General features: G+C 39.4%; 1 protein-coding gene across 2 annotated transcripts in view; it reads left to right on the top strand.

Moving 5' to 3' along the window:
* Window positions 1–10,359: 10,359 nt before the first annotated feature.
* The window catches only part of col2a1b (collagen, type II, alpha 1b), a 45,630-nt gene continuing 38,363 nt past the window's right edge, over window positions 10,360–17,626 (top strand). Inside the window, exons 1-6 of one of the 2 annotated variants that reach the window (XM_041033668.1) lie at window positions 10,360–10,651; window positions 13,884–14,093; window positions 15,587–15,603; window positions 16,040–16,072; window positions 17,063–17,095; window positions 17,366–17,419. In XM_041033668.1, the coding sequence (XP_040889602.1) occupies window positions 10,558–10,651; window positions 13,884–14,093; window positions 15,587–15,603; window positions 16,040–16,072; window positions 17,063–17,095; window positions 17,366–17,419 (441 nt within the window). In that variant the 5' untranslated portion in view covers window positions 10,360–10,557. The remainder of the gene's footprint in view (window positions 10,652–13,883; window positions 14,094–15,586; window positions 15,604–16,039; window positions 16,073–17,062; window positions 17,096–17,365; window positions 17,420–17,626) is intronic. The other variant, XM_041033669.1, reaches the window with a different exon arrangement.

Below are 17,626 nucleotides of genomic sequence, written 5' to 3' on the forward strand. Positions count from 1 at the left end.
CAGTATTTTGTATTGTAAATCATATGTAGCGTGCACAGCTGTCTGCCAGTGTCCTTTTGAAACTGCCACTTGGCGTCGCCCAAGTCAGAAATGCTGAAATCCTAAATATATGTGTTTTAAAATTAATTATTTCCACAAAATGTATTGACATAACGATCTTAATCAAATTCTATAGTGTTACATTATCCTGAATTATCAAACTATGTGCCCTCAGTCGTCAACATGAACAACACAAACTTCTACTCAAGTCAAATCTCTCCTTCACCACCTCCAAGATTTCATCACCTGGTTTCATCTGCAGGACCACTCAGCTCCCATAAATAGGCCTATTCATGTGCTTAACCTACACTGATCTAGTGCAGGAAATTAGCTCCATACGTGCAGGCCACAGAGACTCTACAATACAGTACCCCCTCACAAATATGGCCTCCAGTGTTTTGACTGTGTCACAACCATCAATTATAAGATGCATATCAAGCAGGACATGTTTTTGATGTGCTAAACTGTGTTTCTTGTTGGACTGCCATGGTTAAATTTCATCTGAACAATACATAATAGGAGTAGAAGGCTGGATTCATTTGTGACGTGTTCTTTTTTTAAATTTATTTTACTTAAACATAATTTCATAACCTAATTTAAGCTTGTGGTTAGTTAACACTGAGAAGAACATTCATGACTGTGTTTGACTCTTAGTGCTGTAAAACTAACTTTAAACATGCACTGTTTGGGCATCACTTGACAAAAGTTTACATCTGACTTAAAGAGCACTTTTCTAAAGTCTTAGGATGACACATAACAGTATTTAATGTTATTGGCTGAGGTTTTAGGACTGAAGGGTGAAAAGTATTTGTTTCCCCTAAGAAAAAATATCCATGAGGACAATAAATGCGCTGCCAGCATCTCTTTAAATCGTAGCAAGTGAATCACTCCCAGATGGATCTGCATAGATCACAATGAGGCAGTTTGTCACTCGCTCCTCCTCGCTGCCTTTGCTCTGATTGTTTGTTTGGCCTATTGTAATGGGAATTACACATCTTAGCACAGCTGTCAGTGATTAGCCTCTAAACATATATGTTGATGGCACTGCCAGTGCCCTAAGAACATCGGTGAGAGTTAACATTTCCAGGAAAATTGGCCCTGCAAAATAAAAGTCCACATTTTATTCATTACATTAGTGTGGGCATTACTCTGCAGAAGGGGTGAATCAAATACACAAATACACAAAAACACTTCTGAAAGCAATGCAGCACAGGTGGATCACATTAATGTGGGTTACATGTCTGTAACTTTATTTGTTTTATTCAACATCATATATTTTGGTACAGATGTACCTAAAATTTGGACATCAGTATGACTAATGTGAAATTAGTCATACTGATGATCAAAGAGTTGATTGCCAGACCTCTTGGAATTCAAAATAATATGACCCACCTGTTTTTATAGATAAGTATATGACTATGTTAGATTATAGTTGAAGTCTGTGTCCGTGAGGTGTTAACTGTCAGAGTTTTTCAAGTCTGTCTTAAAAATAATAATCAGGTGCCCACATGAACACTGAAGCAGGCTTTGTTTTCTATAATCAATACTTTGTGTTCATACTGGCCTAAGAGAGTTCCAGTCCTTGTTTTGTGCAGATATCTAGTCCAAAGTTCACCTAACACTTCTATCAGGCTTTAAACATCTGTTAGACAAACCAAATGGATATCTGTAGAAGAAGAGGCTGCAGAAGAAGAAGAGGCTGCAACAAGTTGACATACTTAAAAGAGCGGCAGTCAAACCTCAAACAAAAACAATATGGAAACAGTGATGGAAATATGACATCTATGTTAGTTTTATGTATTAATTTGAAGAACAGTCTACTCATTGGTCCACAGATAACTAACGTTTTTTTTTTTTATGATATAATCTGACCAGTGACATTTAAGTCACATGGTTTCAGTACACCATGATTTATTCAGCCATTCTGTTTCCATTGCACTTTGTCACATTTTGCTTTCACTGAAGATACTTCTATACTAGATACTACTCAATATACTCAATATGTGCATGGATCCAGGCACTAAATGGCATGTAGAACACAGAGAAGGCTTCGTTCAGCAGCTACTCTGGACTGCAACGTGTTTCAAGCTTGGCACTCTTCCTTAGGCAGCATCTCATGGCTCTCTCCCCTTTCGCTGAGTACTTTGACTGGCCTGTTTGGGAAGCTTAGTCCTCCCCATTTTTTTGTGGATTTTATTGATACACCAACCTTTCCACCAGAGCCAAGTGTAAAAGCTGTTTCTGCAATATTTTCACTTTTTTCTTTTTTTTTCCTTCTTGAAAATCTGGTGTTTTCACTCTGTTTTTTTTTTAATGCATGAATTGAAAATGCACAACAGGTGGACTTTTAGACAGAATTTTAGACATCTCAGTAAAACAAGTTGTTCAATTAACTGAATTTAATTTTACAAAAAATTTACATCTGTTAAAAAGCACGAGCAGAGAGGGAAAGGAAGCGAGCAGAGGGCAGTTTACAGTTCAGCTAAATAGCAGCTCTTCAGGTGGATTCTGTTGGAAATTTCAAGAGGCCATGGAGAGCAGATGTGAGGGGCTGGCACAGGTGTGAGACCATGGGTCTTCACGGACACTTTAACAGTCGAGGAGTCTTTCAACAAGTAACTTTAATACCGTTCACCACAATGGTTCCTAAATACAACCCCCCCCCCCCGCCAAAAAAAAAAAGAAAAAACACGGTGCACCTTTAAAGAAACAGATGATGCATATCTTTTACTGTTCATTAGTTTCAATGCATTTCCTAAAATACACAGAGTGAGAAATTCCTATTAACATTTAAGAATTTTAAAGTTTCTAAAGCATGTCAGTTATCTTTGGCTCATTGCATCAGTGCTGCAACAGGATACAATGTTCAGAGAACTAGCAGAAGAAAAATAGAGGATTTTTTGGATGTGTTTGATGTATTGAACACAGCTAGCAGGAAACTCGACAGCCCTGCCGAAAGAAAAACCTTCCCAACTCCCAAAGCTGGGTCTGTTAGAGAGGTGGGAACATTGATCACACTGATAGACAAACCAGACACTTTCAGAGAAAAGGAGACAGAGAGAAAAAAATAAGATTAATCAAAGCTTTGTGATTCTCTTGCTGTTAAAACTGTATTTTTCCTCACACCTAAAGTATTCCCAGTGGCTGTCAGCCAAAGCTACCTTCCTACATACACAAATCCTGACATAAGTAACCCTGTAAGTGCATTTGTTTGTCTATCAATACTATTGAGGTCATTATTTGATGAGATATCCCACTCTTAAATGCTTAAAAAATACTTTCTTTTAAAAAATATGTGAAGCAGTTCAATAATGTGTACGTCAGCATTCACAAATGCTCATGAAGTTTCCACTTCTTCCCCCCTCCTTCATCATCATCCTCCTCTCCCTCTCCCTCTCTCTCTCTCTCTCCCTCTCTCTGTGTGACTCGCTCACAGTGAAGGAGTCTCAAAAACACATGCCCGGACCACTGAAACCAAGCTCTTCCAGAGATTTGGACTATTTCAGAGCTCTCCCCACCCCCAGCTCCTTGAAGAGATTTCCACAGATGCTGCCACATTCTACCGCTTTCCTCTATTTTCCTCTCATTTTCTGACTCTGTCTTTCTACCTCATCTGTACTATTAAGGTGGTCAATATCCGAAATCTGTCTATTCTTTGAAAAAAAAATTTTTTTGCTGTTGTATTAGTTATGTCTTTTTAAAGCTTATACCATAACTAGAGTAAAGGTTTTCCTTTTTCATGGCTCTTATTGTGAATATAACACTTTCTCTCTCTTTTTTTTTTTTTTTTTTAACTTGGGCTCACACTTTGGTGTCAACTGCTGCTAATACAAATAGTGAGGGCTTTGTGCGAGACGGTCATTGACTTATGCAAACATAATTGGGCTGTGTTATTGACCGATGTGCTCATAGCTAGACGGAGGGGTGTCTCTGAGTCTGAATCATCAGGTACACAGAGATGGCAACTCAGAAACACACACACAGAATGTCTGCATTCACACCCAAACACACACACACACACATAATATATAGTGTGATGAAACAGCAATGAAAGTAAAACTTCTTTCCCACATCAAATCTCAAAGTGTTAGTTTGCTATTCTATTTCTTGTGCATTTTGATAAGTGAAAGGCAAGATCTTGTAGTAGTAGCGCACTTGTTCCTATGTTGAAGCCAAATCTGTGGGAGACATGATAGCCATGAACGTTTTGAATTGGATAAAATACTAGATTTTCAGTCACATGCTAATATCCATAACAAAGCAGAAAACCGCATTTAACATCCTGTGCTAAACAGGAAAATACTAAGAACCCGTAGCAAAAACATACACGCTTACAAACATTATTAACCCATTTACTTTTAAGTTTGAAGCTTTCATGGCAATGTTCAGTATCAATACACCACAGTTTGTTTAGTGGCTACAGTTTATTTAGCCAAGCTGGAAACACATCAAACTCCTAGTTCCCAGCCTTTTTTCATACTCCATCAATAAACATCCAAGTTCATAAGGCTAGACTGTAGATTTAATGCAGCTAATGATGGGTTGCCTGCTGATTTTGACATGATGTAATTTGTGGTGCAAAAACCAAAAGGTCATCAGTTGTCACTTAAAGAAAAAGTCTAGTGATATTATTCTTAGCGTCAACAAATTCTATTAAAATACCAAACACCTGCAATTAATTGATCATTAATCCATTTAACAAGTTTATGTAGTCAAAGCCTAATGTTGTTAGAGACAACCTAACCTTGTTGGTTTTTCTCTTTCCATGTGATTTGTTAACAATAACAAAGAAATTGAATACCACTAACCTTAAACTATAAGGTGGCAATAGTCAATAATTTTTTTATAATAGCAATGTATCAAATGACAATGGGGGAGGCGTTGCTTGTAGTGATGAATTTATTTTAGTATAGTCGAATCTGCAGCTCCACTTGGCTTTATGGAGCCAGGTGGTAGAGACCAAAAACAAAGCTAAAAGAGAGTGAATACTGGACAACTGCATATGAATGATAATGGTGCTCCATATCTACTCGATGTGTAAATAAGAAACTGTTTGCTCATTAATTTGCCATAGTAACTTAAATATTAATGATTTGTCAGTGTTGTATTCACAACTGTTTCCACTGCCACCAGGTGGCCAAAATAATCAATTATTGTTAGAGAGTAATATTTTGGAATTTGTAAAACTGAATAAAATAAGTGGTAAATTTAAACTATGTGAGTAGTGTGGGTAGTAAAGTTAAAGTTTAATTGCTATCCCCATTTGGCCCCATAGTAGAAACCAGGCCGTTTAAAGTAATGTTATTATGGCTAAAGACAGTCTGACAACTTCACATCCAACCTCTCTGGTGATGTAATGGCTTTTGTTATTTCAGTGGCAATCTCACATGGCCTTAGTTAAAGCTCTCCCTGCTGTGTGCACCTCTCTCTCTTCATTATCCATCTCCTTCCCACTCTCAGGGTCCCACCCTCTCCTCCTCTTTCAGCTGTCCCCTCCCTCACTCCTGCATTCCATCTTTCCCACCCACCTCACCTCTCCTCACCCTCTCCTTCATTTTCTATTTTTCTGCAACTCCCCTCTCTGTCTGACTCCTTTTCTCTCTTCTTTTTTTCCCATACTCTCTGATTATCTTTCCAGACAGTCCTCATTCCTAAACAACTACAGACCTATATTCACCGACTATTCCCATAATTTTCTGCCTCTTTAAAGCACAGGTCTTCAAGGTGAATCCTAAGAGGCACAGCAGACTGAGCTTCCTGCAGCTGTAATTTGTCAACACATCATAACTTCACAGAAAAGAGATGCCAATACAGAACCTGGCCATTGCAAATTTTTGGAAGACAATCAATGTTTATTACAAGAAAACTTAATGAGAAAATTGTTAAAAGGGTAAAAAGATTTTTCTGGGCCTTATGTTGGCAGGAATTAATCCTAATCTCTCGGTCATAGGTGCTTCCATGACACACATTTGATACCTCAAGTGCCAGTGTTTATTTTCTCATCCTTTCTGCAGCATTGGGGACTCTGTCACCCTTAACCCCTCACCGATAGAGAGGGGTACACGTCTGTCAGTTCAGTACAAAGAAGCTCTGAAGAAGTGATCAAATTCCAGCAAGAGGACACTGCAACCCATCTCTTTTCCAGGCATAACTGAGGTTTGCACGTCTGAAACAAAGCAATGTTTTGTCTGGAGTCACCGTCTGCAATTCTTAATACTTTAACCATGCATGCACACTCACAGGAACTGAGATGAGAATCAGGAAATATCAAAACTTCTCACAGACACAGGGTGTCATTTGTTTGGGAGTCGTCTTCAAAGAGGTCTCTTCAAAGACATCTGTGGGCTGCTTACTGAAAGATTGTACACACATACAGAGCAACACCTCTGCTCAACAATACTTCACATATCCACACAATGAGACCATGAAACAGCATATACACTTTTGTCAAGCAGCAGTATGTTATTGGTTTTACAACTGTGGACAAATTTTCAGTCCTCAACACACTGCCCGATGTAGCCAGACCAGCCAGTTACTACAAGCAATAACAAAATAAGAAGCAACAGCTGATTTTAGGTCTCCAGCCTATGAATAGATAATTGGTAGTTTAGTGATCCAGAGTCTTTGATCCGCGGGTTGCAAAAGGTTTATGGGCAAGCCACAAGATCACAAAAGGAAAACAATTATAATTTGCCAGGAATTTCTCTATACATAGTCAGACACAAGCTTTTTGTGCAGTACCAACCGCACAAAACGTCTGAGACTACACAAAATTACAAGTTGTTAAATTTTCAGTACAACTGTGGGGTAGGGATTACATGAAAAATATAACACTGATTTTATATTTAGGTAAAACAAACACATGTATATGGTTTACAAGTAAATGAAAGCTAAAAGGCCATAATTAAGTTTGTCTCAGCTTCACTTTTTGACCACATTTTATAGCTGAATTAATAGAGTGTTTAAGTCAAATCATTTTTGACCAAAAAAATCTATTTCACCACTCACTGTATGTTGTTATGCAAACTTGCAAGGAGACACCTGCAAGTTTCAGTGATTCACATGTTTGCCAGTGTGTACTACAGGATCTACCACTGATCTGTGATCAGTTATTTACTTGACTTGAACCTGGACTCAATAAATGAACCTCTAAACAAATTAACTTGAGGTATGATTCTCTGACCCAATGGACAACCACAGTTCTCCATAAACGGCTAAGAGACTGCAAGTGGCACTAATGCTGCACGCTCAGGCTGCACCAGCTGCTGAGGTCAAGACTCAGGGGTCACAACCTGCAGAGGGGTGAGGACCCTACATAAATGATGCAACCAAACTGCCCCTTACCATTTATATATAGCTAGAGTTGTAGCTACAGATAACAAGTAGTTCTTCATGGCATGAGCACCCAGCTACATGTGACAGGGTTAGACCAGGGACAAGTGTCTGTCTAGCACAAACTGTGGACTGATGAGAAGATCAAGGCTGTTTGGTTTGGCCATGTGTTCCCTCTGTGAACAGAAGTGGCCTGGAAATGATCATATTAAAGAGAATATAGAAAAGGTTGTTACGGCTGCAGCCACTGCAGCTTAAATTTAGAGGAAGTTTTGTTTTAACGAGGAAAATAATGGTCAGCAGTGGATTGTGACTAAGTACATCTACTCAGTATTACTTACTTGAGAAGGGGTGCATTACTTTTACTTCAAGTAAGATTTTTGCACTTTATAATAGTTTTACTACTTTTACACACTTTTAATAGGTTGAATGCCTGTATTTCTTAGAATACTGCCTCCACCCCTTCACCTCTGCTCATAATAAGTATAATCCATCTCAGTCATAAGTGCAGCCAATGCTGGCCTTTAAAAGTTTTGTTTTAAAATTTGGCTTTGCTTTTTAAATTGTCCAGTGTTTACTCAAATTACAATTGGTTAATTGTGAGTGGAGCTTGGGTTACGATTAGAGTATGAACATCGGGCATTCTATAAAGTACCCAAAATTACAACAATAAATTGTAACATCTAACATTTAACTGTGGTCAAAGCTGCATGGGAGGAGTCTCAGCAGTACGCTTCAATCATTCCCTCAGCGCATCATGTTGTGTAGTGAGTACAAAAAATGGAATTTTGCTTTACCAGCTCTATGAAATCTTACCTGTACTACTATATATGAAAAAGAGATACTATAGCACCTATATCAGTTTTCATGAAGCTATCACTGTCAATGCATTCTAGGCAGCTTACTGGTTTGTCACTGCTGTATCCTGCTGGTTTACAGCTACAGGTCTTTAAAATGCACAAATGCCCCCACCTGTATTTGAAGCGTCTGTGAAACTGACAATTTAGCAAGTCCTTCTAATAAAAATCTCTCCATTTCATTTTACACACAAAAAAAAAAAACATTGGTGCTCACTGGCTTTTGTCCTAAATAATGTATCACACTGGATTAATAAACACACCCAACAATAATAAACTGCATGAAACTTCTTTAACACTCAGTTGACCTTGGTGGCTGGTTTTCATCATGCAGTGGGCAAGTGAACTTTCTATCTGATCTAAAGTTAAGGACAGTTTGTTAAAAACCTGTGTTAACTGTCTATCTTCCTCTAATGTTTTTACCCCACTTTTTTAAGTCTACTCTTCCACGCCTGTTCTTAACCAGTGAGACAGAGAAAATACAGAGTAGCAGCTACTGAGAACACCCTCAATATCAGAGACTGTAGAAGAAATGTTCAGTCTTACACCAGAGACATAACAGAAGCAAATTGCCATAGTAAAGAGTGAAATACAGAGATAAGTCATACAGACTGTCTAAGTATAAATATTTTCTAAGTATTAATTTATCATACATATCTGTCTTACCATTGATGCTGCATTCCGTCAACCTCACCTAAGGTCATGCTTTCTTTTCGCACAGGCCTCACCATCAGATCAAATTCCTCCCTTTCACTCTAGTCTCCCTAAGGCTTTAAACATCACACAAGCTGGTGCAGCTTATTACAGCCAAGATAGTCACATCACAGAAAAAAAAAAAAAAAAAAAAAAAAAAACAGGTGAGACACCTGGTCCTGCCCACTCTGACATAAATCTCTTAATGCTTCTTCAGCTTTCAAGCTGATGAAAGAAAAAAAAGTAATATTCTAGTTTGAATGACACAGGTGTTATGTCTCTGACAGATGTGAAAGCAATCATCTGTAAGCTCATGCTACAAACGCAAAATGAACAAAGAAACACAATTTCTTTTTATTTAATGCATTTAACCTCACAAACAACTCCATGTGAACTAATGATTCTATTCATAAATACCTTACAAAAAATATCCAAGTTTTCACACAAGAAATTGGAGCCAGCAAAATGTCTGAAATGATAAATCCATTAATAATTCATTTTTTGTTTCGATTGACTAATTGATTACATGATGAATCCTTGCAGTGCTACACTCTTAATACAGCATGGCTGATCATGACCTGCCAGAGTAAATGCAAGATATTGTGAATTATTGTGGCTCAAAATTAGTGGAAAGTATAAAGCTTCGTAACAAATGAACTGCTTGCTTATAGAGAGGCTGATCAGGGGCCTGGGAAACATCCATGCCTGCAGTAAAAGTAATGTCCAGAAACTGATGGACCATTCAGTGTGAAGTAATGACATGAAATTATAGTGCCCTAAAGGTGTAATATATGGGGTTATGGGAACTTCACAATAAATGTTTTCATTAATAGTATTATGCAACACATCACTCTGATTCATGCATTACTTACAGTGTTTAAAAACGAATGTCGTTCATATATTTTACAGTGAGCTCAAAATATGTGTGAGAAATGTTCACTTTTGGGGTTTTTACGTCAGTTTCCAAGATCCACACTTGCCTTTCCTCTGTGTGGCAAGAACACTCAATAAATCTCTGTTTTCTTGTCAGTTGAATCTCTCTGACATTAATATTTAGTAAGACTATTAATTGGAATTAGACTTTCCCCAAAGACTATTTATCAGTTAGACTGCACATGCCAAAATACAGAAGAAGCTCCTTCAATTGGCGTAACGAAACGATTCTGACATCGCTATGCTTTCGATGAACAAGGCGGGGTGGGAAAGGGAGGGCACCAAAGTTAGGGGAGAAAAGTTTTTTTTTTTTCTTTTTTTTGGGTTCAGTAGCAGCACGTGGAGAAAGGAGTGGTCTGGGACTGGAATAATGGAACCTGGGAGAGAGAATGGGAGGGAAACGGGGCTCGGATTTCAGCCTGACAGGGGGTAAGGGGCCGGACTGATATTTGGGAATATACGAAGATTCATTGAAGGCAACGGGGACATAAAACTTTAGCGTCTGGCCTGAAGCGGTCGGTGCTGAGTTTCTGCTGCAGGTCCGGGTCCTGCCGCTGGATTCCCCCATCGGTTTTTGGGAAGGGTGAATGTCGAATGGTTCGGCTTTTGTAACTGGGGACACACACTAAATACTGAGAGAAGCCTCCGCTCCCCTCGCACCCTTCTTTCTCCCTCAAGGGCCCTGCATGTCTAATATTTAGACATGTTCAGCTTTATGGATTCCAGGACTGTACTGCTACTTGTAGCGACCCAAGTCTGTCTATTAGCCGTTGTGAGATGTCAGGAGGAGGACGACCGTAAGTGACAGATTTTTTTTTTTTCAGAGCTATAATGACGAAAAGTTAAAGTTATCTCAAGGTGCATATGGAGAGCAAAAGTTCTTCTCCAAGTCAGTTTACTCTGAAATATGTTTATCTTTAGGCATAGTACGTGAACTTTGAGCAGTTTTGAGGCTGTTCTGATGCTTGGAGTGATTTTGTTATCCCTTTTACGCACAGAAAGTTCACCTTCGTTTGGGTACTCTGTTGCAGGCAAAGTTATTTTTGATTGATGATAGTTGAGGACCTTCTGTTTACCATAACTACTGATATTATTGTGTCTGTAAGCTGAGATAAAACGCAATATATCAGAGCAGTGGACGTGCGTAAAAGTGATGGAATGGATGCAAGCCTGTGGGACGTTTACGTGAAATGCGGCGCACAAATCTGAATTTGTTTTCCTAGTTGTGCAGTTATTTTTTAATTCAGGTTCGTTGGTTCTCAGCAGTAGTTATTCATTCTCGTTAAAGTTTACATCCTTAGTTATACTTTGAATAGCGAAAATCACAAGATTCAGATTTTGATCCATCACAGTAAAGCTCAATCCCTTATCCTACTCCCCCCATCCTTTTTCAAGTTGAGCTGCTGGACACCTGTGGGTGCTTTAGGGGCCTTGACAAGCTCTCCTTTTTAACTGCAGATTCACTTAATATAGAGGGGGGGGGAGGGGTTGGGCAAAAAGTGAAAGGTGGTCAGGCTCAAGGGCCTTTGGTGAAAAGTGTTCACATTCCATTTCTGTCAGAGGGCATCCAGACAAATCCTGGCTTGTTGAGGCGGAAAGGTGGACTAATAACCAAAATTTCCTCAAAAAAAAAAAAAAAAATCTCCATTTAGAACCAAATGGCCCTATTCTGCTATTCTTCATACCTATTTTCTACTGTCTCTGCATTTTCTTTGAATAAAGCTGGAGTGGGCTTATTCAGTGTCGTTATTGATTTTAGTATCCACAAGAGACATGTGAGAGTTAAGGTATTCCAGCAGATTTGGGGCCAGAAATAATGTTCCATATGATTTCAGGGTTTCCATCTGCTTAAAAGATTACCCATAAGCTGTGACAGTCAGCCCAGAAAGAGACAGAGCCAGGGTGCAAGAGAGAAGTGATTGGAAAAATATAAAACAGAGACTTTCTAACAGTAGTTCTGAGAAGTGCAGTCTTCTCAGTATACAATAAGTCATCCTTAACAAGCTTTTAAAGCAAAGGAAAGGCATTTTTTTCAAGAAGAATGAGTGAAAGGGGGGAAAATGCTCATGCCAAAGCAACTGCTCGTCTCAGGTTACTCTTTCAAAGACGTATAATGCAAGTCCTTTCCTCTGCGTTAACTGGAGGCAGAAATTTTTCTGGGAGACACTCAAGTGGTAAAGAGGTCTGACTGTGACCTCAGCACAGCATGCTCAATGGCGGAGAGTCACACAGGGTTGACAGGGGTCAGTTCTTTAAGCTCTCAATTTTGGGGCTGCTGACTGACACATTCATGTAGGTGAGGGGGGCAGAAAGCTAATCAGACAGGGGTTAGAGCTGGATCAAGGCCTAAAAGTTACTAAATATAGAGAAAACAGCGATGACTTTACTGTCCTTGAAGTTCACTTGGGTTCATTTTACAATTTTCATTGTTCATTTTTACTCTCCTGGAAAACAGTATGTCTGCCAACACATGGGAAAGGAGACTAACAAATTATCCTCAGTGACGAAAAGCCAGCTTTCTATCAGCTCTCCAGTAGATAGAGGAGCCCTTGTCCCAGAATATCCCATATCAGACAAATCTTTCATATCTGAGTCAGTGAAAGGACAGGTGCAGGCCTTTGACAGTACATCCAGGCCTGTAAAACTAAATGTCAAAACCGCAAGGTATGTGCATGAAAGCTGACCATTTTCTTTTTTCTGACGTGTTTGAACTGGCATCTGACACAGCTATGGCTTCCAGATGGGGTTTAAAATGTGCCACATGTTTATACAAGGCAATAGTTTGTGAATTGCCCACTCTGTCCCATTCCAGAAAGACCTCATTCATTGCTGCTGGGGTCCGTTAGGTTACCTAGACTTAAGCAGGGCTCAAAGGTAAATATAGCTACTGTACTTGCTCCTTCTCCTCTCACCCTCTCGGCTCCCCCGTACCCTGAGGCCTTTCTTTTGGTGCGTCAGACACTTTCACCCCTCGGTGCAGGTTCAGTGACTCCAATCAGAGCATTTCTTTCAGCAAGTGTTTGGTCCTCTGTTCAGTGTTCAGTAAGCTGCCAGACTGAAAAAATGAACTTGAATATGGCTAATTACCTATGTCTATTGTTACATTTTCTTGAGTGGTATAATTTAGACCACTTACAGTACCTGTATTGAAACATGCCCCACCCCCTTCACATTATTCTGTGCTCTGTTTGCCAGACAGTGGTCAGAAAAAAAAATTAAAACATTTTTCATGCACTGAATGCAAAGACTGTGCCCTTTGCAGTAAATTAGGGTGTCTCCCGCAATGTAAACTGGCCCTATATTTAACTTGTGGTGGAATTCAGGCACATGGTCTCCAGCTCCTGTTAAGTTATTGGAGGTTTCCTGCAGGTCTCACTTAGCTTCAGTGTGAATCTACGGTGTTACACTGCTACCCTGTGGCTACTTGAGAGGTTGCATAGTTCAACAACTAGATTCAGTGTTTGCTACTTATTACTGTTTTTGTTTTTTCTAAGTTTACCATTGGGATGGTGACACCACACTCAGTCATCAGTAGCTGGGACATCAACTGTAATAAGACAGATGATCAGAGTTCATGTGCTTTTGATGTAACTGCCCTGATGAAGTCCCACTGAACAAGACAGCTCATCTCAATCAGCTTCAGTACCACTGGTCTGTTGCTGACATTGTTTCTTGCCTAGAAAATTTCCCACAGGGATCAATAAAGTATAAAATCACGTTCTTATTAAGCAAACAAAAATCTTTCTGGGTTAGGTTTGTATTCAGGTTAATGCTCTCCAACATGTGTTTTCTATTAACACCTTGGAATACCTGTTATTGTTCTGCAAATGTGTTTCCCACCTGAGCAAAACATTTGGTTTGGCTCCTATCTCAAACACGTTGTGATATACTGTAAATACTATACTTGTTTGTCTGTGAGCTACACATTGCAGTGACTTCTATTCACACCTGATGCATAATCTCCTTTTTCCTCCCACCTATCTACCTGTCTGGGCCTCTATGTGTCCTTTACTATGATCTCGCACACAGAGGAGGATGCTTTTAGCTGTATACAAGACGGACAGCGCTATAGCGACAAGGACGTATGGAAACCAGAGCCTTGTCGCATCTGTGTGTGTGACACTGGAACCGTCCTGTGTGATGAAATTGTCTGCGAGGAGCTAAAAGACTGCCCCAAACCTGAAATCCCATTCGGAGAGTGTTGCCCCATCTGCGCAGCTGACACGTCTCCGCCCATTGGTTGTAATTTATTTATCTCACACCTCTCATAAATAAATTACTGTATGACATCATGTTGTTTATTTTGGGGAGAAAATGACACATGGATAATTTGGTATCAATCAAAGGTTGACCAGGTGCAGTTTAACCTCTTCACTTTAATATATTAATCAGGCTGATACTGTATGTCACCCTTTGATTTGAATACTCTTTTCTTTCCCCAAAGCAAACAAATGATAAGAAGTAAACAGCAACAGTGACACATCTGACCAGATTTCAGTGCAATGCTACCTCATCGTCATTTTTCTATAGCTGGCTCACCTTGGCCCCATCTTGTTTGAATACTCTGTCCTTCCGTGAGTATCATGAAAACATGTGGGAGTCATTAAGGAAATACCTCAGTCAAGCAGACGCGGCCTCGCATTTCTACTCTATATCCTCTCTGTAGATTTCTGCAGATCTGACGGCAAGAAAAAACGCTGACACTCTACTGAGGGTTGAGACTTTTTGAAGGAGTTATTCACCACATTAAAAACTGCCATTGCTTCCTGATAAACAGGGACCTTGTTGGTCAGCTTTGGAAATGTCAAATGACAAATTTGGTTGAGGAGCATGAATGAAATCAGAGGTGTCATTGTTTGCAATGCATGCTTATTGATTAAAATGCTTTATAAAATACTTATGTTCCACTCAAGGCAAAGTTAAGTGCTTAGCACCAAGTGTGTAACAAGTAAAGCATCATTTTAAGTTATCAATCACCTAAAAATAGGGCTGGCTATCAAACCTCCATACTTTTTTGGTAATGACTGAAATGTGTCTGGACCACAGATTATCAAACACTGTCAGGTACTAAAAGTTGGCGCTGATTGTCAGGTTAAACTTGTAATTTGTTTACTTATTCTTAAACAAATAGTCCCTAATTTTAATCAAAGTTTTGCAGATTTCAGACTAGTTTATGGAGGCATACGTCTTATGGATCCTTGTAGTACTTAAAAGTAGTTATAAAATTGGAATTAGTACCAAGCCTTTTGATTTCATTTCAGTGATGCCCAGCCCTACCTAAAGAGTGTGCAAACTCATAATTTATCAATATTGCTACTTAACAAATGCTTATTAGAATGCTTAGATATATAAAAAACAAAAATACAGCTCTGGTCTACAATACATCACATTTAATATTGTAATGAAAATACATACTTTACAGGAGCTGTTCAAATGCCTTTGCTTCATACTAGTCTCTTTTACCTGCAGCTGCTATGCTTTTGCTTTGAGCTCTCGAGATGGTGATTCAGACAACACTTTAAATCCTGATGGGCTCTTTGGGTACCACAAGTCTTATTTGGTGGTGGTCTTTAGTATAGTTTAATTTTAAGTACAACTGGTTATCAGCATATACAGACTGTCTGGGCCTCTGGGAAATATTGAGCAACCCTCATGGATTGTTCTTGTGTAAACCAGTCACTAACTGCATATCTGTTTTTCCCCTCTACCTCCCACCCCCGACCACATAACAGGAGTACCTGGTGCTAAGGTGAGACCATTCTAGAATATGGTGTGTGTGTGTTTGCATGGATTTGTCTGTGTATGTGATCATGATGCTCTGTGTGTGTGTGTGCCTATGACATGAAGCTCCCCAGCACCTGCAATTAAATCTGTATCTGTCCCAGACTCATATCAGTGCTGCAGGAGGGCCCTGTAGTTTATGGATTTAGACGAGACTTTGATCTGAAAAAGCTTTGCCAGATGGCAAATAGTCATTTCCTGCCCCACACTGTGTGCCATATTTATGTGTCTGCTGATACTGTAGGGGGATACTTATTTTCAACATTTTGCTGTTAACCAGTTTATAAAAGGTCTCATCAATCAAACTGTAAGTGTGAAAAGACAGAACACAGAAAAAATGTCGAATATAATTTTGTTGCCCTAATGCTAATTGCTGTTTTTATGCTTTATCTTGTCAATATCAGGGTCAGAAAGGCGAGCCCGGAGACATTACCGATGTAAGTTGACACCACACCACCCTGTACTGAAAATCCATCTTAACACATCTAACATTTTTACTAAAGTAAAAAAGTAGCAATACTGCAATATAAAAATACACCATTACAAGTAAAAGTGCTGCAAAATAACTAGTCATTTAAGCTACATACTAAATGTATTAGAGTAGAAAGTACATTTCCCTCTGAGATGTAAAAGGAGTAGAAGTAGCATGAAATGGAAACACTAGTGCAAGTACCTCAGATTACTTGAATAAATGCTATTAGCTCCATTCCTTCAGTGTTGGTAGCACATTATCCCTGTACATCAGAATAGTTTTTACTAATTACAGAAGTAATGTAACTCAGTATTACAAAATAACTGAAGTATTGAAAGATTGTATACTGCCAGTCTACAAAAGAAAGAAGGAGTAAGAGACAGAGAGAGGAGGCAGGTCTGTAAGCCCACTCATCAGGAGGACAGCCAAGCACAATAAGGCCTCCATACAATCCTCCATAAAGATCTTCATAGGCCAGGAGAGAGAGAGAGAGAGAGAGAGAGAGAGAGAGAGAGAGAGAGAGAGAGAGAGAGAGAGAGAGAGAGAGAGAAACTCCCCTCTGCTGCGGCACTGCACCTGGAAATGTTTTACCCATCTGAGGGAATACAAGTTCACGGCAGGAAATAAGAAGGCATTGTTTATTGTATGTTTCTTATAATGCTTTGCCTGAAGAGATGGGCAATTAACAAGTCGGCTCTAATGGGAGCAAGATAATGTTTCCCCTCATGTGCAAGGAGATCTAAACCTCACATGTGCAAATACATCTGGTAAATGTAAGCTTTAGTTTTAGTAATGGGTGTGAATTTAAAGAGTATTCAGCTTGTGCACTCCAAAATATCTTCATATGCTTATACATTAACATGACTTCAAAGATTGAAGGTAACATTTTCTACAAGATAAGTGACATAGAAATACAAATAACTTTATAATTTCCCTATTTTCTTCCCTTGTGCAGGTTGTAGGACCAAGAGGACCAGCTGGCCCAATGGTATGCAATTATTACTGCATTTCCACATTTTTCCTAAGAAGGCTTTTAGAACTTGATCTATGTAGAGAGTATTCTGTACTATCTGTGTTCATGCAAGACAGAGAGACTGCATTCAGTGTAACTATATAGGTAATAAATGTAACTGCCAGTTGCAGTGACAGGAAATAGAAACTGATCTGACATTAACAGTAGCAGAGTTCACAAGCTGCAGCTGTTTCTTCAACTCACACCTGAAGTTACTGACAACTTCACTGTCTCCCATTCACCCAGGGCCCACCAGGAGAGCAAGGACCCCGCGGAGCAAGAGGAGAGAAGGGAGAGAAGGTCGGTTTGAAAGGTTTTTAAAAAAGATGGTTGTCTTACTTTCGCCTTGACCTTTAAAAAACTAGACCCACACTCTGCTCCCTTAAGAAGTACAGTATGTCCTATTGAATCTGATAGCTGTAGGTCTTTGAGGGGGTGTGCAGTAGAGGTGGGGGGATGGGATACCTGCTATAGCTCGCAGGTTTGCAGAATGGTAGCCTTTCACTG

The sequence above is a fragment of the Toxotes jaculatrix genome, chromosome 3 (assembly GCF_017976425.1).
Source record: "Toxotes jaculatrix isolate fToxJac2 chromosome 3, fToxJac2.pri, whole genome shotgun sequence".
Classification (NCBI taxonomy): domain Eukaryota; kingdom Metazoa; phylum Chordata; class Actinopteri; family Toxotidae; genus Toxotes; species Toxotes jaculatrix.